This window comes from Musa acuminata, chromosome BXJ1-3, assembly GCF_036884655.1.
Source record: "Musa acuminata AAA Group cultivar baxijiao chromosome BXJ1-3, Cavendish_Baxijiao_AAA, whole genome shotgun sequence".
Classification (NCBI taxonomy): domain Eukaryota; kingdom Viridiplantae; phylum Streptophyta; class Magnoliopsida; order Zingiberales; family Musaceae; genus Musa; species Musa acuminata.
Window position 1 is genome coordinate 44,804,528 of NC_088329.1, and position 18,973 is coordinate 44,823,500.

General features: G+C 48.5%; 4 protein-coding genes and 1 long non-coding RNA gene across 5 annotated transcripts; 3 read left to right on the forward strand and 2 right to left on the reverse strand.

The window, feature by feature from the left end:
* Positions 1–3,018: 3,018 nt before the first annotated feature.
* Positions 3,019–5,811, forward strand: LOC135634205 (zinc finger protein ENHYDROUS-like). Its single transcript, XM_065144521.1, has 5 exons — positions 3,019–3,188; positions 3,338–3,521; positions 3,590–3,986; positions 4,110–4,357; positions 4,829–5,811. Exons 2-5 carry the CDS (start codon positions 3,359–3,361, stop codon positions 5,590–5,592), a joined length of 1,572 nt encoding a protein of 523 aa, XP_065000593.1. The 5' UTR covers positions 3,019–3,188; positions 3,338–3,358; the 3' UTR covers positions 5,593–5,811.
* Positions 5,812–5,882: 71 nt separating this feature from the next.
* LOC135634210 (uncharacterized) lies at positions 5,883–6,433 on the forward strand. The gene is made up of 2 exons (XR_010495264.1): positions 5,883–6,023; positions 6,128–6,433. It is a non-coding gene; the product is annotated as an uncharacterized LOC135634210 (long non-coding RNA).
* Positions 6,434–6,848: 415 nt separating this feature from the next.
* LOC135639132 (vicilin-like seed storage protein At2g18540) lies at positions 6,849–8,606 on the reverse strand. The gene is made up of 5 exons (XM_065152912.1): positions 8,339–8,606; positions 8,087–8,265; positions 7,929–8,009; positions 7,548–7,850; positions 6,849–7,469 (listed from the first exon to the last, which is right to left on the reverse strand). The coding sequence occupies exons 1-5, from the start codon at positions 8,604–8,606 to the stop codon at positions 6,945–6,947; spliced, it is 1,356 nt and encodes a 451-aa protein (XP_065008984.1). The 3' UTR covers positions 6,849–6,944.
* Positions 8,607–13,736: 5,130 nt separating this feature from the next.
* Positions 13,737–15,332, forward strand: LOC135639138 (scarecrow-like protein 15). Its single transcript, XM_065152924.1, has one exon. It carries the CDS (start codon positions 13,737–13,739, stop codon positions 15,330–15,332), a length of 1,596 nt encoding a protein of 531 aa, XP_065008996.1.
* Positions 15,333–16,463: 1,131 nt separating this feature from the next.
* Positions 16,464–18,482, reverse strand: LOC135634213 (protein BZR1 homolog 1-like). The gene is made up of 2 exons (XM_065144531.1): positions 17,918–18,482; positions 16,464–17,442 (listed from the first exon to the last, which is right to left on the reverse strand). Exons 1-2 carry the CDS (start codon positions 18,134–18,136, stop codon positions 16,762–16,764), a joined length of 900 nt encoding a protein of 299 aa, XP_065000603.1. The 5' UTR covers positions 18,137–18,482; the 3' UTR covers positions 16,464–16,761.
* Between the last annotated feature and the right edge of the window lie 491 nt (positions 18,483–18,973).

Sequence of the window (18,973 nt, forward strand, 5' to 3'; positions counted from 1 at the left end):
CTCGGATACCCTTACGGTGCACGGCGGCGGTGCCCTCGCTTTGAGATTCGCTCAGGATACTGATTGCTTGCATCAAGATCCGTGCGCGGTCCACCACGGCTCCCGCTTCCGACGCACCGACGTTTCTCGGACACCCTTACATCAGACGGCGGTGCCCTCGCTTTGAGATTCGGTCTGGATACTGATTGCTTGCATCGAGCTCCGTGGATGACCCGCTATGGCCGGATCATACTGTCTGCTCCCCGCTTCCGACACGTCGGCTTATAATGCCCACGCTTTGAGATTCTCACCGAGCGGCTGCATCGAGATGCGTGCATGGCCCAATGTGGACGTTGAGATCAACGCCCCTCCCTCCACCTAATTAAATTCCTAACATCCTTTCTTTTTGGAGAAAGTAAATGATGTTAGGTCCGATGTTTAAGAGAAGTGTTGCTCTTATTGCTTGATAATTTGAGAGTGATTGATTTAGTTTAATTATAAAATGTGGTAATGATTAAGACTCCTTAAACAATATGACAAATGCTTAAATGTTGAATAATAATTTAAATATATTTGGTTAATCAAAGGCTCAAAATTATTTTTTTATTATTTTTAATAATAATAATAATAATAATAATGATGCTATGAAATATCATATTCATAATTAACTATTTATATATCTCATTTAGAAAAAACAAAAATAATATTTAACACGATTCGAACACTCGAGTGATAGATAAATATTAGGGGGGAAAGAATGAAAAAAAGATAAACTGAATCAATGAAAACTTTGACATCTTGTTGGAAGTGAATCATGATAAGTTTGTTTGGTCTCCATTCGGTCTTTTAAGCTTGTCGACTGATACGACACATTTTAGGACCCCAGGCACGTCATCGCCGACGCCACCCCCCGTGCAAAGGAGAGCAGTAATCGTCCTGGATCCTGACCAACGCCAACTGACACTTCTTTCCGAGGATACGACCACCTCATCATTCACTCTATAGGAAGTTTTCGACATCGTCCCGCGGATCGAACCGTCCTAATTCACCAGTCACAATATATTTGTTCGCTAACATCGACGTCGGAGCTCATCTTGGTTGGGCACATTGTTCTCGTGTTTTGGAGGTGAAGCTAATGGAATTCTCTCCGGTGAAGGAAAGTTGAGGTATGTGGAAGTGTTTGATGAAATGTTCTTACTCTCTCTTCCTCTGGCTCTCTGGCAAATGCTCTGTTCTTCATTGCAGATCAGTTTATCACGACGCATGGATTTCAATCTTCCATTTCCTTGGCAAATCAACAGTTTTGAAGGTATGGTTTGCAGGAGTGGTTGCGGTGTGTCCTCTTGCTTCGGCACGGGTTCATTGAACTATATGATGGAGGATGATCTCATGAACTATCCTGGCAGGGAAGTGTGAACAAACCTGGGAGATAATAAACTTGGGGAAATGATTAGACAGAGACATTAATGGAATCTTAGGAGAAACACAATAAAGAAACCAAACTCCCTTGATGATTTGTGTTGGCCTGTTGCTTTCACCTCCCTCTTTCCATCCTCAATCAGTGTGCACACGAGAAGGGCACTTCGGAATGGCTTACTGCTACTCCGACCTTAAAAACATTGGAAGTATTTGAGACTGGAATTGGGTCATAAAACCTGATGAAAGTGCCCTTCTCTTCTGCACTTCTTCTCCCTGAGTTGAGATACAAACCCATAATACAACGAAAGGCTTGCATGAGTTGGAAATCAGGTAGCTGAACCTGACAGTCTCGTAAAGGGTGGAGTGGAAATGTGATTGGAAGGCATCCATAAGATGATGATTAAAACAGAGTACTTTTGAGATGATGGAGAAGTGAGCACTTGAGAGAAGATTTAAGGTGTTCTTTTAGAGTGATCCCCAAGTCAGAGCTGAACTCTGATAAAGGAAGGATAAACAATTGCCATTACAGTAGCTACCACCAAAAGCTCAGTTGGATAGAAGCACAGGTAAGACTGGCAAGTGAAAACGATGACTGTAATAAACAATTAAACCCCTAATAATTTATTCATAACACACTCTATTATGATCCGAGCTTGATGGGCTAATTAGCCTATCAACTTCATTTGATCTAAATCACTGATCAAAATGCTTAAGCTGAAGTTGATAGTAGTACACTCATCAGACCCATATAAGTAATAAATATATATATATAAGTGAATTTTCGAAAAAGGTTTTCTTTACTAAGTATCTTATTTTTTTTATTTGAATTTTTATATAATATTTATATAATATGTATTTAATAATAATAAATAAAAAAATTAGTATTTTTGAAAAAATATTATTATAAGAAATGTAATGTAATGTAAAAATATTATAATTGGATCGATTGTCCCCTAAAAAAGATATTGTTAAGGGATTCTATAGATGGGGTATTTTCTGATTTTTTTTTCCAAAATTCATCATATAAATATATTCATCAAAATAGATATTCTCAAGGGGACCTTTTGGTAAATCTGAAAATAAAGCAGGGAAACTGGGATACCACTGTTGGAGAGTAGTGGTGGGCCACCCCATTAATTCGGGAGAATCTTATCCTGTTAAAGTACTAAATTACCCTTTTCTCTTTTATTCCTTTAATTTTCTCACTAAAAAACTGTTATTTTGTTCATTTCCACGGCATTAATCGACTATTAATGAAGCGGATAATGGCCAACCCACATGTCCATCAGTGGTTGGATAAAAACGCTGTTCTATGTTTCAAGGATGACGTGTCACTCGCTTCCAATTTTAAATTTATCGGAACAATATTTAAAACGGTGAAATATAAAATAATAATAAAAATGGTCAGAAGGGGTGAGTAGAGATTCCGCTACACGACAAAAAGAAAGGGGGAGGCCGGAGCCGAGCCTGCGACCGGCGTGACGGTCGGGATTTCTCCACGTGTCCATACCAGAGTTAACCGCAGGTCTGCCACCATTTCCTAACCCGAGTTAAGCCCTCCACCCACCGCTTTATTAGACTTGCGTGGGTACTTTTCGCTCCTCCCTTTCTACCCTTCTTCTCCTCCCCTTGCGTCTTTGCAGCGCTTGCGCCGCCGAAGAAGACCAACTCGGCTCACCGTCGTTACCGAGTCTCGCTGGTTTGTGGGAGCTCGATTCATCGGCTCCGTTCTTGTTTCATATCGGTTTGTTGGAGGGAAACCAGTGAAGATGGAGGAGGGGAGTTAAAAGGTTGGCCTTTTTGTTTTTACAGTGTGCCGCTTTTTTGTCGGTGTCGCCGGCGGACCAGTGTTTCAGTGTGCCGGCGAGGGATCATACAGGAGCGGTAGCTGGTGAAAGCTTCTCCTTTTTCAGTTTCTTTCTTCTTTTGTGTCTTGAAGTTGAGAGGAAGAGAGATTTCGATGATGGAATTGGAGAATTCCTCCGTCATGACCGTCTCCAACTCCGGCTCCGGCGAGGGCAGCGTCTCGTCGTCGAGCCAGCTTCAGCTCCCCGCGCCGCCCCCGCAACCGCCGCCGCCGAATCCGGTGGTCAAGAAGAAGAGGAATCTCCCCGGAACGCCAGGTAAGTCAAATTGGAGCTTCTGCTGTCCCCTTCTGCTTCTTGTTATTGAATGGGGATTTGTCGGATAGATCCGGAGGCGGAGGTGATCGCGCTGTCTCCCAAGACGTTGTTGGCGACCAACCGGTTCGTGTGCGAGATCTGCAACAAGGGATTCCAGCGGGACCAGAACCTGCAGCTGCATCGGAGGGGGCACAATTTGCCGTGGAAACTGCGGCAGAGGACGGGAAAGGAGCCGCGGAAGCGGGTGTATGTGTGCCCGGAGCCGAGCTGCGTGCACCACGACCCGTCGCGGGCGCTCGGCGATCTCACCGGTATCAAGAAGCACTTCTGCCGGAAACACGGGGAGAAGAAGTGGAAGTGCGACAAGTGCTCGAAGAAGTACGCCGTGCAGTCCGACTGGAAGGCCCATTCCAAGGTCTGCGGAACCCGCGAGTATCGCTGCGACTGCGGCACGCTCTTTTCCCGGTATTTCGACGAACACCTTCGCTGCATGACCAGTCGTTGTTGATGCAGTTGTGTGACAGTCGATTTGGATCTCGGATTCATTGTTTCTGTTTTGTTCACGGTGTGTCGATCTGGTCTGGGTAGGCGAGATAGCTTCATCACCCACAGAGCATTCTGCGACGCGCTCGCGGAGGAGAGTGGCAAGAAGGGGCCAGGGGCGCAGACTTCGGATCCAAAGCCACCGGCGGAGGAAGAGAAGGCAACGGCAACCGAGGAAGAGACGGCGGCTGAGGAAGTAACAGCAGCAACAGAGGCGGCGGCGGAAACAGCTCCGGCCGCGGTGGTCGCGGCTCCGTTGCCACCACAGCAGGTGGCCCCGCTGGAGCTACAAGGTTGGTGGTTCTCCGTTTCTAGCCTCTCGTGTCCATCTCTTTTTGGTCTAGTTTTGGACTGCGGAAGAATCCTATTAGCTCACGGATAGAGAAGAAGGTGATCGAAGCGGTTTTGCGGGATCTGAAGCTTCGTATGCAATAAAAAACGCGCATTTAGCGGGGATTAGGACATGATCGTTGGAGTCTTCTGTCGTCTGATGCTCTCCGAGATGCCCTCGTTGTCGTTCCAAACGGTGAAGAGAAAGGTGGAACTTTTGGAGAGGGTAGAAGGCAAAAAGAGGCTTCTTTTAGAGAGAGAGAGAGAGTCCTGAGAGTTGTTTGGTTCCTTCCAAAAGTCTCGCTCTGATAAGAAACTTTCCATTGCAGTTGATGAGCTAAAGGAGTTGGAATCAAAGAAATCTACTCATCTCCACCGCATCATTGCTCCTCTTTTGGTTTCCCTCCCTTAACGTGCTTGCAATTCCACTGCAGAGCCAGCTGAGCCGACCGAATTGCCACAGTACATGCCGCCGCCGTCGGCGTCGCTGGCCAACACCAGCGGTGTCAGTTGCAGCAGCAGCAGCAGCAACACCAGCCTGTTTGCGAGCCTCTTTGCGTCGACTACCTCCACCGCAGTAGCCCACAGCACGGCCACCTTCTCCGACCTCATGAGCGTGATGGGCCACGCTGACCGGCCGCTCACGGAACCCCCCTCGCTATGTCTCGCCACCAACGGAGGCCCGGCGTCGTTGTTCTCGCCGCAGGCGCAATCTCATGACCGGCGTCCCTTCGCTCCGCCGCCGCCCTCCCCCCACATGTCAGCCACCGCGCTGCTGCAGAAGGCAGCTCAGATGGGTGCCGCCGCCACGGGCTCATCCTTCCTCAAGGGGTTCGGCCTCGACGCTTCCTTGGGGCAGCAGGAGAACATCCAGGATGACGGCCTGCAATGGGGTCACCAGCGAAAACTGGAGCCGGAGCCAGCACCAATGCTATCGGCGGGGCTGGGGCTCGGGCTCCCTTACGAGCCGGACCTGATGATGGGTTCCTCTTCCTTGTTCGGGTCGAAACCAGCGACGCTGGACTTCCTAGGTCTGGGGATGGGTCCAGTGGACGGCACCGCCAACGGCGGCCTATCGGCATTGATGACTTCGGTCAGTGGCGGCGGCGGCGGCGGCGGCCTCAACATGGGACCAGGAACAGCTGCCGCAGGGTGGGAAGGGACGGAGAGGAAGCCGTCTAGCCCTGCCATTCGCTAGCAGACTCTATTGATCTCTCCATGTTTGCTTCATTAGCTAGTCAGACATTCCAGTGATCTTTAGCTGCTAGGGAACGGAGAACAGGGCAGCTCTGTTCTTGTTCTTACTCTCCTTTGCTCAATTTTTATCTTCGTTTTCTTTCTGTTCCCGTCGTTGATCTCATCGAACATAGTTGTACATCTTGTTTATGGTTCTCAGACAAGCTTCTTGAACTCACAAGATTCAGGCATTCATTGCGAGCTGCACCAGCAACAAAGTGCAAGAACCGAGGCAGCCCTGTTCTCCTTGCTTGACTTTTGTCCATCCGTTAGCAAGAGAAATAGGACGCTGAAGCACCATGAACCTCCTGTCCTCGCAGGACGTGGGGGTTTGCTCCCTGTCTTTATTATCAAGTCCACCTCGGGAGATGAATCCATGACTTTAAGCTGCAGGTACGATTTCGAAAAAGAGGAGCTGCAGCATTTCTTTGAATCTACGGAGCTGTAGAAATCGAATCATGGATGATCGAGGTAAGATGGTTCCCATATCTCTACAGATCCAGCGAGAAAGATCAAGAAAACACTGCTCGATATCATCAACCCATTTTAAGATCCATCATCGTCGTCATCATCATCCTTACTACTCGTGTTCGACCAAAAAGGGGATCGTCCCACGATTATGCCTGCGCATGAAGAAGGGTGTGTAGCTCGGGAGCGTGTCGGGATTTGCGTACTTGGATTGCTGTTCTACAGAGTTTATCATGACTCGAGGCTGATCAAATAAGAAGCGTACAAAAAGAGAAGGAAGACATGTCTATCTTTTGGAATCGACCTTCTTGTCGTCTTGCGCTTGGCTTAGAATATGTCCTCGCACTCTTCCCCACCGCCCTGCCGGCCTCCACCACCGTCCTCTGCGCAAACATTTAATCGCCCAACAGTTCTTTGATCTGCTCGGCCTCACCAGAAACACATTTGAGATGAAAAATGAAAAGTCCCGAGTTTATCCCATGAAACAGGAGAGCTTTTGAAAGCAGGGACTGTTCATGTCACAGCTTGGAGAGCCTGCCCTTGCAAGATCGTGAAGAGGCGGCTGAGGAGGCAAGCGAGCTGCTCTGCCATGGCAATAAGGGTTGCGTCCACAGGTGAGAACTGTGGTGGAAGACAGCAAGGGATAATTGACCCTTGCAATTAATGGGCAATAACACCTCACTGTCACACTATCCAACACGCAGAGAGAGAGAGAGAGAGAGAGAGAGAGAGAGGGGACAATTCATGCACTACAGATAACATAATAAGCAACTATTACTTTGTTTCGTGAGGAAAACAGTAAATATGAAGGATTTCCTCTTTCCCTTCACTCTGTAGGTGTAGTCTCTACTTGGCTTCCTCTTCCTCTCTTTTGGTGGCCGCCGCCTCTCTCTTCTTGGCTTCCTCTTCTTCTCTTTTCCGCCTCTCGATATCCTCCTCCATTGTCCTCTCCAACTCCTCCGCACACGACGTGCATGCTAATATTATCGACTCGCCCTGAGAAGCCAACAAACCCTCGATGGTACTTGCATTAGGCGCATTAAAGGACGCAGCCACCACGTCCCGATCCAGCGCTTGCAGCACCGAACTCCTCCCTGCCAAGAACTGTGGATGGTTGTTGCCCGCCGTGCTGCTGAACCCGACGAAGACGAAGGTGTCGTTGTTGTAGGACACCTGCGTCATCGGATGGAACCTCGGCACCACGAAGGCGTCCCCTTCCTCGACCTTAAACTTCGTGTTCCGGCATGCGAAGTCGTCGTCAACCTTGCCCGATGGATCACTCGGGCAAACCATTTGCACCATGCCTTGCCCTTGTATCACGACGGCGATCTCCGTTGCCCTGGGGTTCCAGTGAGGCCCCATCATAGATCCCTTCAAGCATCGACACCGACGTCGTCATGAGCGCACCATTGTGGACTTGCACTATATTTAGAGTTTCGGACGACTAACCCTCGACAGGTTCACCATGAACGGCGCTAAGTTGGAGCCCTCGAGAGCTCGAAGGTCCTCACGAGTCACGGCAGTGCTCCACCCATTCCGGTTCGCCACATCTGGTTTGGCCTCGAAGAAGTTGTACGTCTTCGTTTTGGTGGTCTTCTTGTTCATGACATCAGTCGGCCCACCAACGCCCAACAGAGCCTCCACTATTCCTTCCTTCCAATTCGGCTTCTCTGTCTCATTTCCGCGTGTCGTAGGCACAATAGAAGGAGGCGTCGGAACCCATTTGAGACCTCGGATTGTTTCCTCCGAAACCTACTACAACCATTAATCATTAGGAGGCCACTCAAAATCTGAAGTATGTTGAGCTAAGAACAGCCAGAAGAAACATACCCCAAAACCACTCTGGAGAACCTTCTCATCGAACCCTCGAACCATGTCACTAAGATTTGAGTAAGCTGATACAGAAAACCCCTGCAACCAAAGCAAAGAAATCAAGAAACCTACAAGAAAGGAGATGCAATTAACTATGGTCAATTGCAGGATCCTACCAAGGGATCCTCGACGTCTGTTTTGTCGAAGATGGCATGAACTCTGAGCTTTTCTCTCGTCGGATCAGGATGGCTTCGAACATAGAAGGCAGTACCTTGTTGCAGTCTATAAACGTCACCACGAACCACATCGATCTCATCTGTTTCATCCTCGCCAATATAAGTCACTGTTCCCCTACCTGCAGCGGCGACTTCTTCCATGAATTGTAGACGTACATCAGAAGCAGTAGGATGTATAAGAACCAACCGTACCAGTGTGCACGTAGAACAGCATGTCAGTGTGGAGCAGCACCGGCAGGAACAGTGAGCCGGGCTCCATGCTGATGAACTGTAGGTGGTAGGAGCCCCTGCAACCAACATGCACGTCGACGGCCGTGATTCCGCCGGACTCGGTCAACGTCAAGGTCCTCCTGCTCTCTTTGGTCACCAGTGGACTAAATCCCGGCCACTCCTCGCCGTTAATGGCTGCCAGTGCACAAAGGAGGATGACCCCAACCCAAACCACAGCCTTCGACTTCATGTCTTCTCTCTCTCTCTCTCTCTCTCTCTCTCTCTCGAGTGCGACGGGCGGAGAAGAAGGGAGGTGCGGGTGACGTGCATGGAAGCCACGTTGCGTGGTGAACCGGACAGTGCGACTCGTATGGGAATCGAGGGACACGTGTATAGATGACAGTTGTGGGGTTGTTCCCGTGGCTCTGTGGTAGCAGTGGGGGTGCCTTCGAGATTCGTGCTACGGCATACGGACGGCGATGTTTAGGTCCTCAGTGGGACGGGACGGCTCGGATAAATCGTGGATTTTCGTGGATGAAAAATTATATTTATTTGAATCATAAATATTTCGTAAAGCGAATTCCCACAAAAAACAATATTTTAGGCCATCGAGGCACCTATTTTATTTCTTTTTTCAGATCCTTATTTTTTTCTTGTGAACATTCCTTCAAATAAAAAGTATATAAAGAATATTTCCTTATTATATAGAACTTCTTCTGTAGCTTATCAATTATAAAAGATTCATTATACCTTAATAGTCGATGTTAAATATATTTTTTACTAACTTTGATGTTAGAGGAATCGTGTGAGGAACTTTATCCGATCTCGATCTTTTTTTACATATTAGTATTAAATCGAGCAATCCAAACCCTCTTAGTCGGATACGAAAGAATCAAATCATTGCGAGTCCAAATCAAGTTAAGACTCACATAAAATAACTTATATTTTAATAAAATTATAATATTTTATCAAATAGATATTCTTAGTAACTTAATAATAATAATATACAAAAAGACGACTTCTACATAATCTATAATATTTATAACACATCAACATACACACTATAACTAAATTGATTTATCTTATAGATCGATCTAATATGAAGGATGAGTTATTACTTATCAAAACAATGATGAGAGGCTTTTCTCATTAAAAAAAACAAAACAAAACTTGATTTCTATTTATCATAATCAATATTGCATTAATTATCATAAACAAAGCTTAATGTCGAGGTGTTTCGAAGCCACCAAAAACATCATAGTTTATTCTCTTTACTCGTATCATCAAGAATGTCCTCATATCATCTTCGATCTCCACTGTCACCCTAATAATTAACTCACACAAAAGTGATTCTCTCACCATTCAAACATCCGTAGACATATAAAGAACTCACTTGGCTTACTTTCTTCGTGGTAAAGCAATGCCAGTGAGCCACAACCGCTTGTCGCGGACGAACTGAAAGGCTTTAAAGCGATCGAAAGAGAACTTTTTATGAAAAGAGAAAGTTACGAAGTCGACGAAGCATTAGTGTGGCGTCGAGCTTATGTTTATTTTTTTGTAGGTCGATGCAATGTGTTCGGCGTGCCCGATCGGGTTGGATTATGGCGAATGAAAGGTCAAGATTGGGCGTGTTCTTATTATTCTTATGGTAGCAAAATTTTAGCTTCGTTTAGAAGCTCTCAAAAGATCGGTAGGTCTTTGTTATTTAGTAGTTAATACTTGCTTTTGCTTTGTGATTAGGTTTGCATTGAGTTGAGAGGAAGGCAAAGATAGTAAAAGTTTTAATATAATATATGTTGGTGAACAGATGTGTCGTGATTGGTGAGTCAGCATGGCTTGGTCCATAGGTCGATGTCGGGAGTTTTCTATCGGTTGAGTTGGATGCCGAGGTAGGTCGGAGCCTCGCGACAAGGTGTTGATCAGCGTTTCTCGATCCGAGCGTCATCAGCATCGAGCAACATCTCTCCGTCTCTAGGCTGGTTGGCAGCTCGCCTTCGTTCATCGGATGGCAATTCCTAGGTTGAGACGTTCGTGGCTCGAGGGTGGTCGCTTTCTTGCAAAATTACATTTGTCGGGTGATTCCCAACTTTAGCCCCTCCAACGAGCAAGTTAGTAGTTATTTTTCTCTTCTTTTGTGTCCTCTCCCCCTTGGTTGGATGCCGGCTATATGCTTTTATATTATTATATGAGGGTCGATCGTATGTGGATTCGATGTGGTGGTTGATTCTCGAGGGATGAGACGGTACTTTTGTGTGGTCATCGTCCCGGGACGCGCGGGACGGGACATGCCAAACAACGCTTCGGTGCGAATTCTGACTTAGCGTGTGAGGGTGCTCCTCTTGCTTGCTGACTCGACTGTAGCGCAGCATGACGTCGGTTGTGACGTGTCTTGGACCCAAAATATACCTTATCAATATATTTTAAATTTGATTTGATCTAATTTATTATATATATATATATAATCATAAAAATAAGGATACAATTTAATATTTTTACTTATATTAGATCATATTTATCGAAAAAATGTTATATGTTATATGTAATGCGGAAAAACTTTTATGTTATAATTAAAATCAAGAGGAGAATTACTCTCATTTTCTTCTCTTGGTAGGACCAGGGAGATCGAGAGAAACTATAATCTTTCAACTTCAAAATTTAACTTCTACATCTATTTATAGATATAAATAGGGTTAACAATATAAATATAAATATTATAATTATATTTTTATTATATGGATAAATTTTAATATTTTTACTTAGATTAGATCATAATTATTGAAAAATTATATCATAATTATCGAAAGGACAAAACGTTAGAAAATGATCATTCACTATAGAAAAAAAAAAATATACTTATATTAGAAATTACGCACGTCGGAAGCGCTTAGAAAGTTTAAGTTCGATTTAGGCAAAGGTCACAGCGCCGGGCAGCGGAGCGAGACAGGAGGGGCAGGAGAGCCACCCCCGGCGAGGCCCACCGGTGGCGCCCCGCCCCCCACCCCGTCCCGCTGCCCTGTCGGCCATGCGTCGCCGCTGATGCCATGCATCGTGACGATAGCGGTGGATGGTGGCGGTGCCGTGGAGTCCGCGAGTGCGCGCCCCACCGACCAAGAGAAAGAAATGCCAAGTCTGCCGGAATAAGTTCCGCCGTGGGGCCCGACATCTGCCGTCGATGCGAGGCGACGGCCACGCATGCATGCAGCTCGTGCACGTAACCCGTCGCATGCAGACCTCCTCTCGCATGCGGCGTTGGATTCCGGCTGCCGTTCGGCCTGATGTAACTCCTCGTTTTGTCTCCATCCAATATTATACGTGGAAATGAAGTCCTCGTTCCGGCCATCGGATTTCCTATCCCAGCAAGCACAAGACTGCACGCTAATGTCGACTTCGGAGCCACCACCGAAACCGAGATCAGTGCCACTGTCTCCGAGTGTACCAGATGACATCACGTACAAATCATTCGAGGTTTCAAGTACTTCTCCTTCATTGTTTAAAGCTAATGCTTGTACATTATTCTCCGCGGTAGGGTTCAGTACTCGACCTTTTTCTCTTCGTGAGTAGTACGACGCATGTGATTGGCCTCTTAATGTCTTAGAAATCTCTGGTTTGGATCGATCTGCCTCGGGAAGTGTCGGTGTATAGACAGATAGTGTTTGTTAATGGAGGAAAAATACATGGGAGTGGATCGAACAGGCCAAGAACAAAGCTTATCTTTGGGAAAGGCATGGGAATCATGGAGGATGAGGGCCACCTGAGTGCTCCCTCTCCCTCACAAAAGCTTCAGCTTAACAAAAATAAAGCCACTTTCCATGACGCTGATCTCCACTACCCCTAAATTCGATGGCTTAAAGCGCAGCAACCTTACGAAACAGCAGCATATGTCTGTGATGCATCAATATTCTCATGCATCATGGCTGCTTTACCTCTCCATCAGTGATCGTATTCAAAGTATATCTTGGTAGGGTTTCCATCTCCTTTCGGGGCTCGGCTCAGAACACGTTTCCTACACGGCGTGGGGAAGGAGGCTTGTGATGCACAAAAGGAAGGTCGTTAGATTCCTTGCTCTCCATAGTCCCATGGAAAGGTGGCCATCATCGCCCACTCAAGAGAGAAAAAGGAGGCAGCAGCAGGGAGAGGCCGAATGGCCTGAATTCCCTGGGGAGGGTAGAAGAGCATGCGGCCTTGTGATTAGATTAGATTCCATGGAGATAGATAGGTTGGATTTGATTTGAACTCTCTTAATTGATTCACCTCATCTCATCTACTTCTTAAAGCTCATATATTCGCTTCATTATGCCAATTTGCTACTGCTCAAGTGGGACTGCCGGATGCACTTTAATTAGGTCCAATAATACACACCAAGTCTTTCTGATGGTCCTCCGCTTTTGGGAGGGAAGACCTTCGAAGGTCTTTGATCCCCAAGAACATCCTCTTCTGCTAAGAAAGCAAATGAGCCATTACCATTACTCTCTCTCCCCGAAGCCATGGAGATGCTTCCCTTCTCCCGCCACACACACACTGATTCACCAATAGCATTTTTGGGTGCCTCCTTGTAGATCCTAATATCGTACGATATCGATGATCACCTTCATATTTAAATAATCAGTCCGATATGATTCTGACCCGATCTAATATAGTTGTCTAATATAGTGTTACACTCGAGTTGCTTCTCTTTTACACGAAGATTAATGTCGAGAAGTGTTTTCGATACATATGATCCATTCGACACTCAAATTAATCTTTTCGAAATGCATCATAAAGAAGTGAAGAGAGAACTTTTATTATTATTCATGATCAAGTAAATAATTTCATGATAAAAAATATTTAGATTCACTGATATGATATTTATTGACTTATTATTAATTGATATGATATATTAGACCCAAAATATATTTTTTTGTAGAGGGTGATATAGTAAAGCTTGTGTATGTTTCAATGTAATTATATATTATTATTTAGAACACGATTCATCACAAATATATTATATATATATATATATATATATATATATATATATATATATTATGAACGTTAATTTTAATGAAGGGACATGAGAAGCAGATGAAGTAACGAGAGCCACACGGTCCCATCACAAAGGCAGCCTCCACAAAGCAATGGCTTCTCTCCGAAGCCAAACTCGTGGAGAAGGCGAGGAGAGGAGTCTTCTTTGGGACTCGACTGCTCTCGGCATGGCCATCCATCCCGTTCCTTGAGACCCATGCCATCATTTATAACTCCCTATCGTTTACAGCCGAAGGCCCCTCACTAGCCCCCTTCTTTCACGGACTCCAAGAAGAGCGAGCGAGCGAGCGAGCGATCGAGGCAGGGAGGGACAGCAGAGAGAACCTTTCTCTTTTTCTCCTTCCTACTAATAGTTGTGATGAAGCATCCCAAGGCGCTCACTGACTCGCCTCAGCAGCACCAGCAGCCCCCCACGCACCACCACTTCTCTCTGACTTCCAAACCCCTGCTCGACTCCTCCCCCACCGTCGATTCCAACAACGTCTCCGTCGCCGCCCTCGACGACGAGCCCACCTCCGTCCTCGACCACCACCTCACCTCCAGCCCCGCCACCGCTCCCACGGCCGCCCCCACCGCCGCTGCCTCCGCCGCCGCCGCCGACCTCCCTTTCCTCTCCTGGGCCGGCGGAGGCGACGCTCACCACCATCACCCCCTCCTCTCCTCTGACGACTGGGATACCGCCTCCTTGCTCTTCGCCGAAAGGTGCGATCTTCCCCCCTTCACCGATGACTCCGATCCCCAGTTCCTCGACGCGCCCTTCGACCTCCCCTTCGACCCCTTCGCTGCGGCCGCCGACCACGCCATCCCCTCGCCGGCCTCCAGCTTCGACCGCGCCCAGCTCGACTTGCTCATCAGCGCCGCCCGTTGCCTGGAGGCCAACGACTTCGCCACGGCGCACGTGATATTGTCGCGGCTCAATCACCATCTTCCCTCCGCCGGTGCGTCCCCTCTCCTACGTGCCGTCTTTCTCTTCAAGGAGGCTCTTTTAGCGCTGCTTCGCCCGTCCACCGCTGAACCCCTGCTCTCCGCTGCCGAGCTCGTCCGCCACATCGCCGCCCACAAGGCCTTCGCCGACCTCTCCCCCGTCCCCCACTTCGCCACCTTCACCGCCACCCAGACCGTGATCGAGGCGCTCGATTGCGGCGCCCGGTCCATCCACCTCATCGATTTCGACCTCGGCCTCGGCGGCCAGTGGTCGTCCTTCGCGCAGGAGCTCGCCGGGCGAAGCCGCGTGTCGCGCTCCTCGCCGCCGGCCGTGCGTATCACCGCCGTGGTCGCGGAGGAGTCTGGAGAGACGGTCCTGGCGGCGGACAACCTCCGCGACTTTGCCCGCGGCCTCAACATCAGCCTCGCCGTCAACTTCGTCCGCGTCGGAGGACTCGGAACGCTCGCCCTCAGCGGGTTCCGCCTCGCCGGCTCCGGAGAGCCCACGGCCGTCGTCCTGACACCCGCCATCTTCCGCCTCCTCGGCTGCGGCGCCGCCTCTCCGGATACCGCCGCCGCTCTGCTCCGGTTCGTCCGCCGCGTGTGTCCGCGGGTGGTGGTGTTCGTCGACACGGAGGGGGGATCGGGCGGCCATCCCCCGCCGTCGCTGCGGCGGACGGTGGCTGCAGGGGTGGAGCACTACGCGACCGTGCTGGAGTCGGTCGACGCGGCAGCGGCGGAGACGGGGGCGAGGGAGGATACGGTGCGGTGGGTGGAGCGGGCGGTGATGCGGCCGCGCGTGGCGGCCGCGGTGGGTGAGTGGGCGGCTGGGCTGGGCCCGTGGCGGGAGCTATTCGCGGCCGCCGGTTGGTCGCCCCTCCCCTTCAGCGAGTTCGCGGAGTCGCAGGCCGAGTGGCTCGTCCGGCGCACTCCCGTGGGCGGCTACCACGTGGCGAGGCGGGAAGGCGGCGCCCTCGTGCTAAGCTGGAGGGGGAGGGAGATGGCGTCGACGTCTGCGTGGCGGTGCTGACTCCTTCCCGTCTCTTCTTTCATCGTTGTCGATACTATCGATTAGGCTGTGTGGGGTGTTTGGCTTTTGTTGTCACCGTATGTTTACTTCCATTTCATTTCTTTTTCCTGTGGCCTTAATTTAACAGCTGATTTGGCTCAGCAAAATAGACCGTAGGGAGACCAAATAGGCGTTCCCTGTACTTTCTACTATGATCTCTCTCCTCCTTTCTTCGCCAAAAGATTTAGCTTCTGACTCGAGGGATTTAGCTTTCATGTTGTGGTAGCGCTGCAGCAGCATCCAACGCAACTGATCGATCTCTTCTTTATCGTTCCGTCCGTTTTGGAAGACGATTCGGCCGCCTCTCTGCTTCCGCTCGCCTCCTCCGTCTTGGCTTCCGATGCTCTTGAAATCTGCCCGTTCTCGGCTTTTCCCGTGGATTGCAATCATCGCGATGGGTTTACCGACGAAAAGTCGACATCTTTAACGATAATTCGATGGAAAGACGAAATCTTTACCCCAGCGGATGAAATTGTTAATGAATTTTCCCAAATTTGACGTCAAGATTGACAAGGAGAGTCGATTTCGTGGGCTGTCTGAAGCAGAACAATCGTTTCAAGTAGACCGAGTTCTAGATTTGATCTCTTTCCCTCCCCAACCCCAAATTCTTCGAGATCTCTCCTGTCTTCCCCACGATTGGTGTCGCCGACGCCGCTAAAAACGGCGCCTTTCAGTGTCGGCTGTCTATTCTTCTCTGTTTCTTCCTCCTCTTTTTGCGGCCTTTTCTTGAGATTTCTTCTTTTGCGAATTAATCGCTTTTCGTAAAATGACTGCACATAATAATCCTCGAACGAACAACTGTAGAATGAATGCAAAAAGAAATCATCGAAATGTTAATGATACAAACAGATCCAACTCGAGCAATAAATTTCTGAAACATAAAAAGAAACCTGAACTGCATAGAAAAGCATAGCGATGCTAAGCTCGATGCATGATTAACTAGAGAGATCACTTGCAGGAACAAATCATTTCACAGATCAGATGTGCCCAGCAAGAAGAATAAGAATCATTCTTAGAGATGATTTCACATGAACTTTTTCCACTTCTGCCATCAATTCCATGCATACAACTTGCAGCATTTAGATGCACCGATGAACTGTAAGTAGCCGCTTTCTTGCAAGTTGTTGAATCTACATAGCAAGCAACAATAGATTCGATTGCGGCACCTCAAATATCCTGATGAGAATTTGCCACCGAGATAGCAGTCATAGAACAATTTAGCTTACCCCAAAGGTAATTAAAGAATCTGTATACATGCACAGACAGGTTACTGAAATCCAAACCAAAAATATGAGGGCGACAGAACCACAGAACGAAGAGAATCGGATACCGAACAACCAGGCGGCATTGGATCAAATCGAAAGCATATTGCACGAAGCAGTGAAAGGTTTCACTTAGATGCCGTGTTCCCAACCCCCAAAGTGAGCTCAAGATCATCCACTGCGACGTCGTGAATCCTCTCTCCCTCCCATGGCTTCACCCTCCCACTCTCGAAGTCAAATTCCGTGCATCCTCCTGCACTGCCTGCTGCAGTGTCTGGGGTTGTGGCAGCAGGGTTGACAAGGTTGAAAGTCGGGGAACCCGGGGCGGTCATCTGCATGCTGACCCACCGGCAGGACTCAACAGTGGAAGCATCAGACTCGTCGCATTCAGGTATGGTTGCAGGGTGCCCATGGCGGCGGCCTCTGGTGGGGCTAGCAGGAGCAGATGCAGCGAATAAAGGGCGGCCGAAGGCATTCTGATCCCAGTCTGGAGCCCTGATCTTAGGTGGGTGGGAGGCGGTAGGGGATGAGAGGGGTGGGGTCACAGGGGCACTGTTCGAGATGCGAAGTGGGGGGAGGGCGGTGAGATTTCGGAGAAAGGGGAGGAGGCAAGATGGGTTTACGCTGGCATTATCGAGCCGGCTGGGGCTCGGGAAGGATGATGACAATGGGCTTGCGTGGTGGGAAGGGACAGGACTAGGGAACGACGAGGAGAGCGGGCTCAGTAGGTGGGACGAGGTGCAAGGGCTGATGCCTGTAGATGGACCGCCGATGGCAGATTCCGGCGGTGGTGGGGGAGGCTTGCAACCCTGTCAGTCGTTGAATAAACGAAAGCAGCATTAATGCATCATAACCTCAAAGAAGAGAGATGCACAAAGAAAGAGATGATGATTTATATCTGATGCAGATTTATGCAAGTATGGGGAAATCTAAGTTGGGGGTGAACCACTTATTTCATCATCCCATCAAGCAGAAAGTAGAGAAGGGAAATCTAAGGAAACATGAGTAACTAAAACATGCAAATCTAACACCTTAATCATCGGCAGCGGAGCCAAAAGATTAAAGCAAGATTCTCTTTTTTTGTTCTTGAAAGCGCTAACGATGATCTAATATTCAGAAAGGGCAAAGATCTATTAAAGTTAGCAAGAGATCTATCATCAAAATCACACCTTGGTGGAATCGCCCCCGATCTCTCCAAAACAAGACATGGTATGCGCAAGGTAGTAAAGAACCCTGGCGAAGGGGGTGAGAGAGAGAGAGAGAGAGAGAGGAAAAAGGGGAGACCTTTCGGTAGGTGGTGCCGTCCTCCTCGACGATCCACCCGGCCTCGTGGCAAAGGGCCTTGAGGACCTCATTGTTGTCGCAGTGCTTCGGGAGCTTGTAGTTCCCCATCGCCCGCAGCCCGGAGAAGATCTGCGACGCGATCGCCCGCCGCCGCCGCTCCCTCCGCTTGTTGTTCTCCCTCTCCTTCCACGTCGGCTGCCGCCCTCCTCCCGCCGTCATCCTTTCCGCCGATCCCCCCCTCAAAACTCTATCTTTTATCCCTCAAGATCCCTCCTTTTGCCTCACAGAACAAAGAGATTGGGATCGATCGGACGATCTCGCGGAACGAAGGGAGAAAAAGAGGCAAATTTTGTTCTTCCTTCTCGATTTTGTTCTCTCCCTCTCTCCCTCTCCTCCCACACCCCCTGTCCTTCTTGTTGGTTTTGGCCAGAGGAGTCTGAGATTGCTCACGAGGAAGGTAGGGTTTTCTTATTGTATGTAGATGGCTTAGATTCCCGTTGTGCCAGAGAGCGCTCTCTCCCCGTGCTCGTCACCCATCGCTCTTCTTTTGAGGTGAGGACCGGTGAGTATGCAGTAGAACGAGCAGAAATTGACGACTCTGTCCTCCCTGTTTGCCTCACGTCAATCCGAACTCCCCAAACCGCAGTGGTTTTCATGTCATTAACAAAAGGCTTCCTTTCATTATCTTCTGGTCTTCGGTCCTTAGTTTGACCCAGCGAAGAAGCGAACAAAAGAGAACAGAGGGACGAGGTACAGACAAGTAGCAGAAGAGAGATCACATCATCTGCGTGCTTCTTCGGTGCGGTCTAAGCGTTGCTCATTGCTTCCTACTGATCTGCCACTGCAAGCTACAGATGAACGATTCCTGTTACTGAAAGGGTGGAAGAAGAAGAAGCTCAAGAACTAAACAATCTGTCGAGCAACTGTAGTGCCGCTGATGATTGCAGAGGAGCAATACATGATGATGTTGATGAATTGGGTCCGCATGTTATCAATCATTGAAATCAGCAGCGAGCAACAATAATAATAGAAATCTATAATAAAAGTAACCTTAGC

Excerpts from the sequence above, each read along its gene's own strand:
- LOC135634205 (XM_065144521.1), top strand. The coding sequence starts at position 3,359 with ATGATGGAATTGGAGAATTCCTCCGTCATGACCGTCTCCAACTCCGGC. Across the intron at positions 3,987-4,109 it reads TGCGGCACGCTCTTTTCCCG|GCGAGATAGCTTCATCACCC; the intron begins GTATTTCGACGA and ends TGGTCTGGGTAG. Across the intron at positions 4,358-4,828 it reads GGCCCCGCTGGAGCTACAAG|AGCCAGCTGAGCCGACCGAA; the intron begins GTTGGTGGTTCT and ends ATTCCACTGCAG.
- LOC135639132 (XM_065152912.1), bottom strand. The coding sequence starts at position 8,606 with ATGAAGTCGAAGGCTGTGGTTTGGGTTGGGGTCATCCTCCTTTGTGCA. Across the intron at positions 8,010-8,086 it reads CAGACGTCGAGGATCCCTTG|GGGTTTTCTGTATCAGCTTA; the intron begins GTAGGATCCTGC and ends CTTTGGTTGCAG. Across the intron at positions 7,851-7,928 it reads TTCTCCAGAGTGGTTTTGGG|GTTTCGGAGGAAACAATCCG; the intron begins GTATGTTTCTTC and ends TGGTTGTAGTAG.
- LOC135639138 (XM_065152924.1), top strand. The coding sequence starts at position 13,737 with ATGAAGCATCCCAAGGCGCTCACTGACTCGCCTCAGCAGCACCAGCAG.
- LOC135634213 (XM_065144531.1), bottom strand. The coding sequence starts at position 18,136 with ATGACGGCGGGAGGAGGGCGGCAGCCGACGTGGAAGGAGAGGGAGAAC. Across the intron at positions 17,443-17,917 it reads ACGGCACCACCTACCGAAAG|GGTTGCAAGCCTCCCCCACC; the intron begins GTCTCCCCTTTT and ends AACGACTGACAG.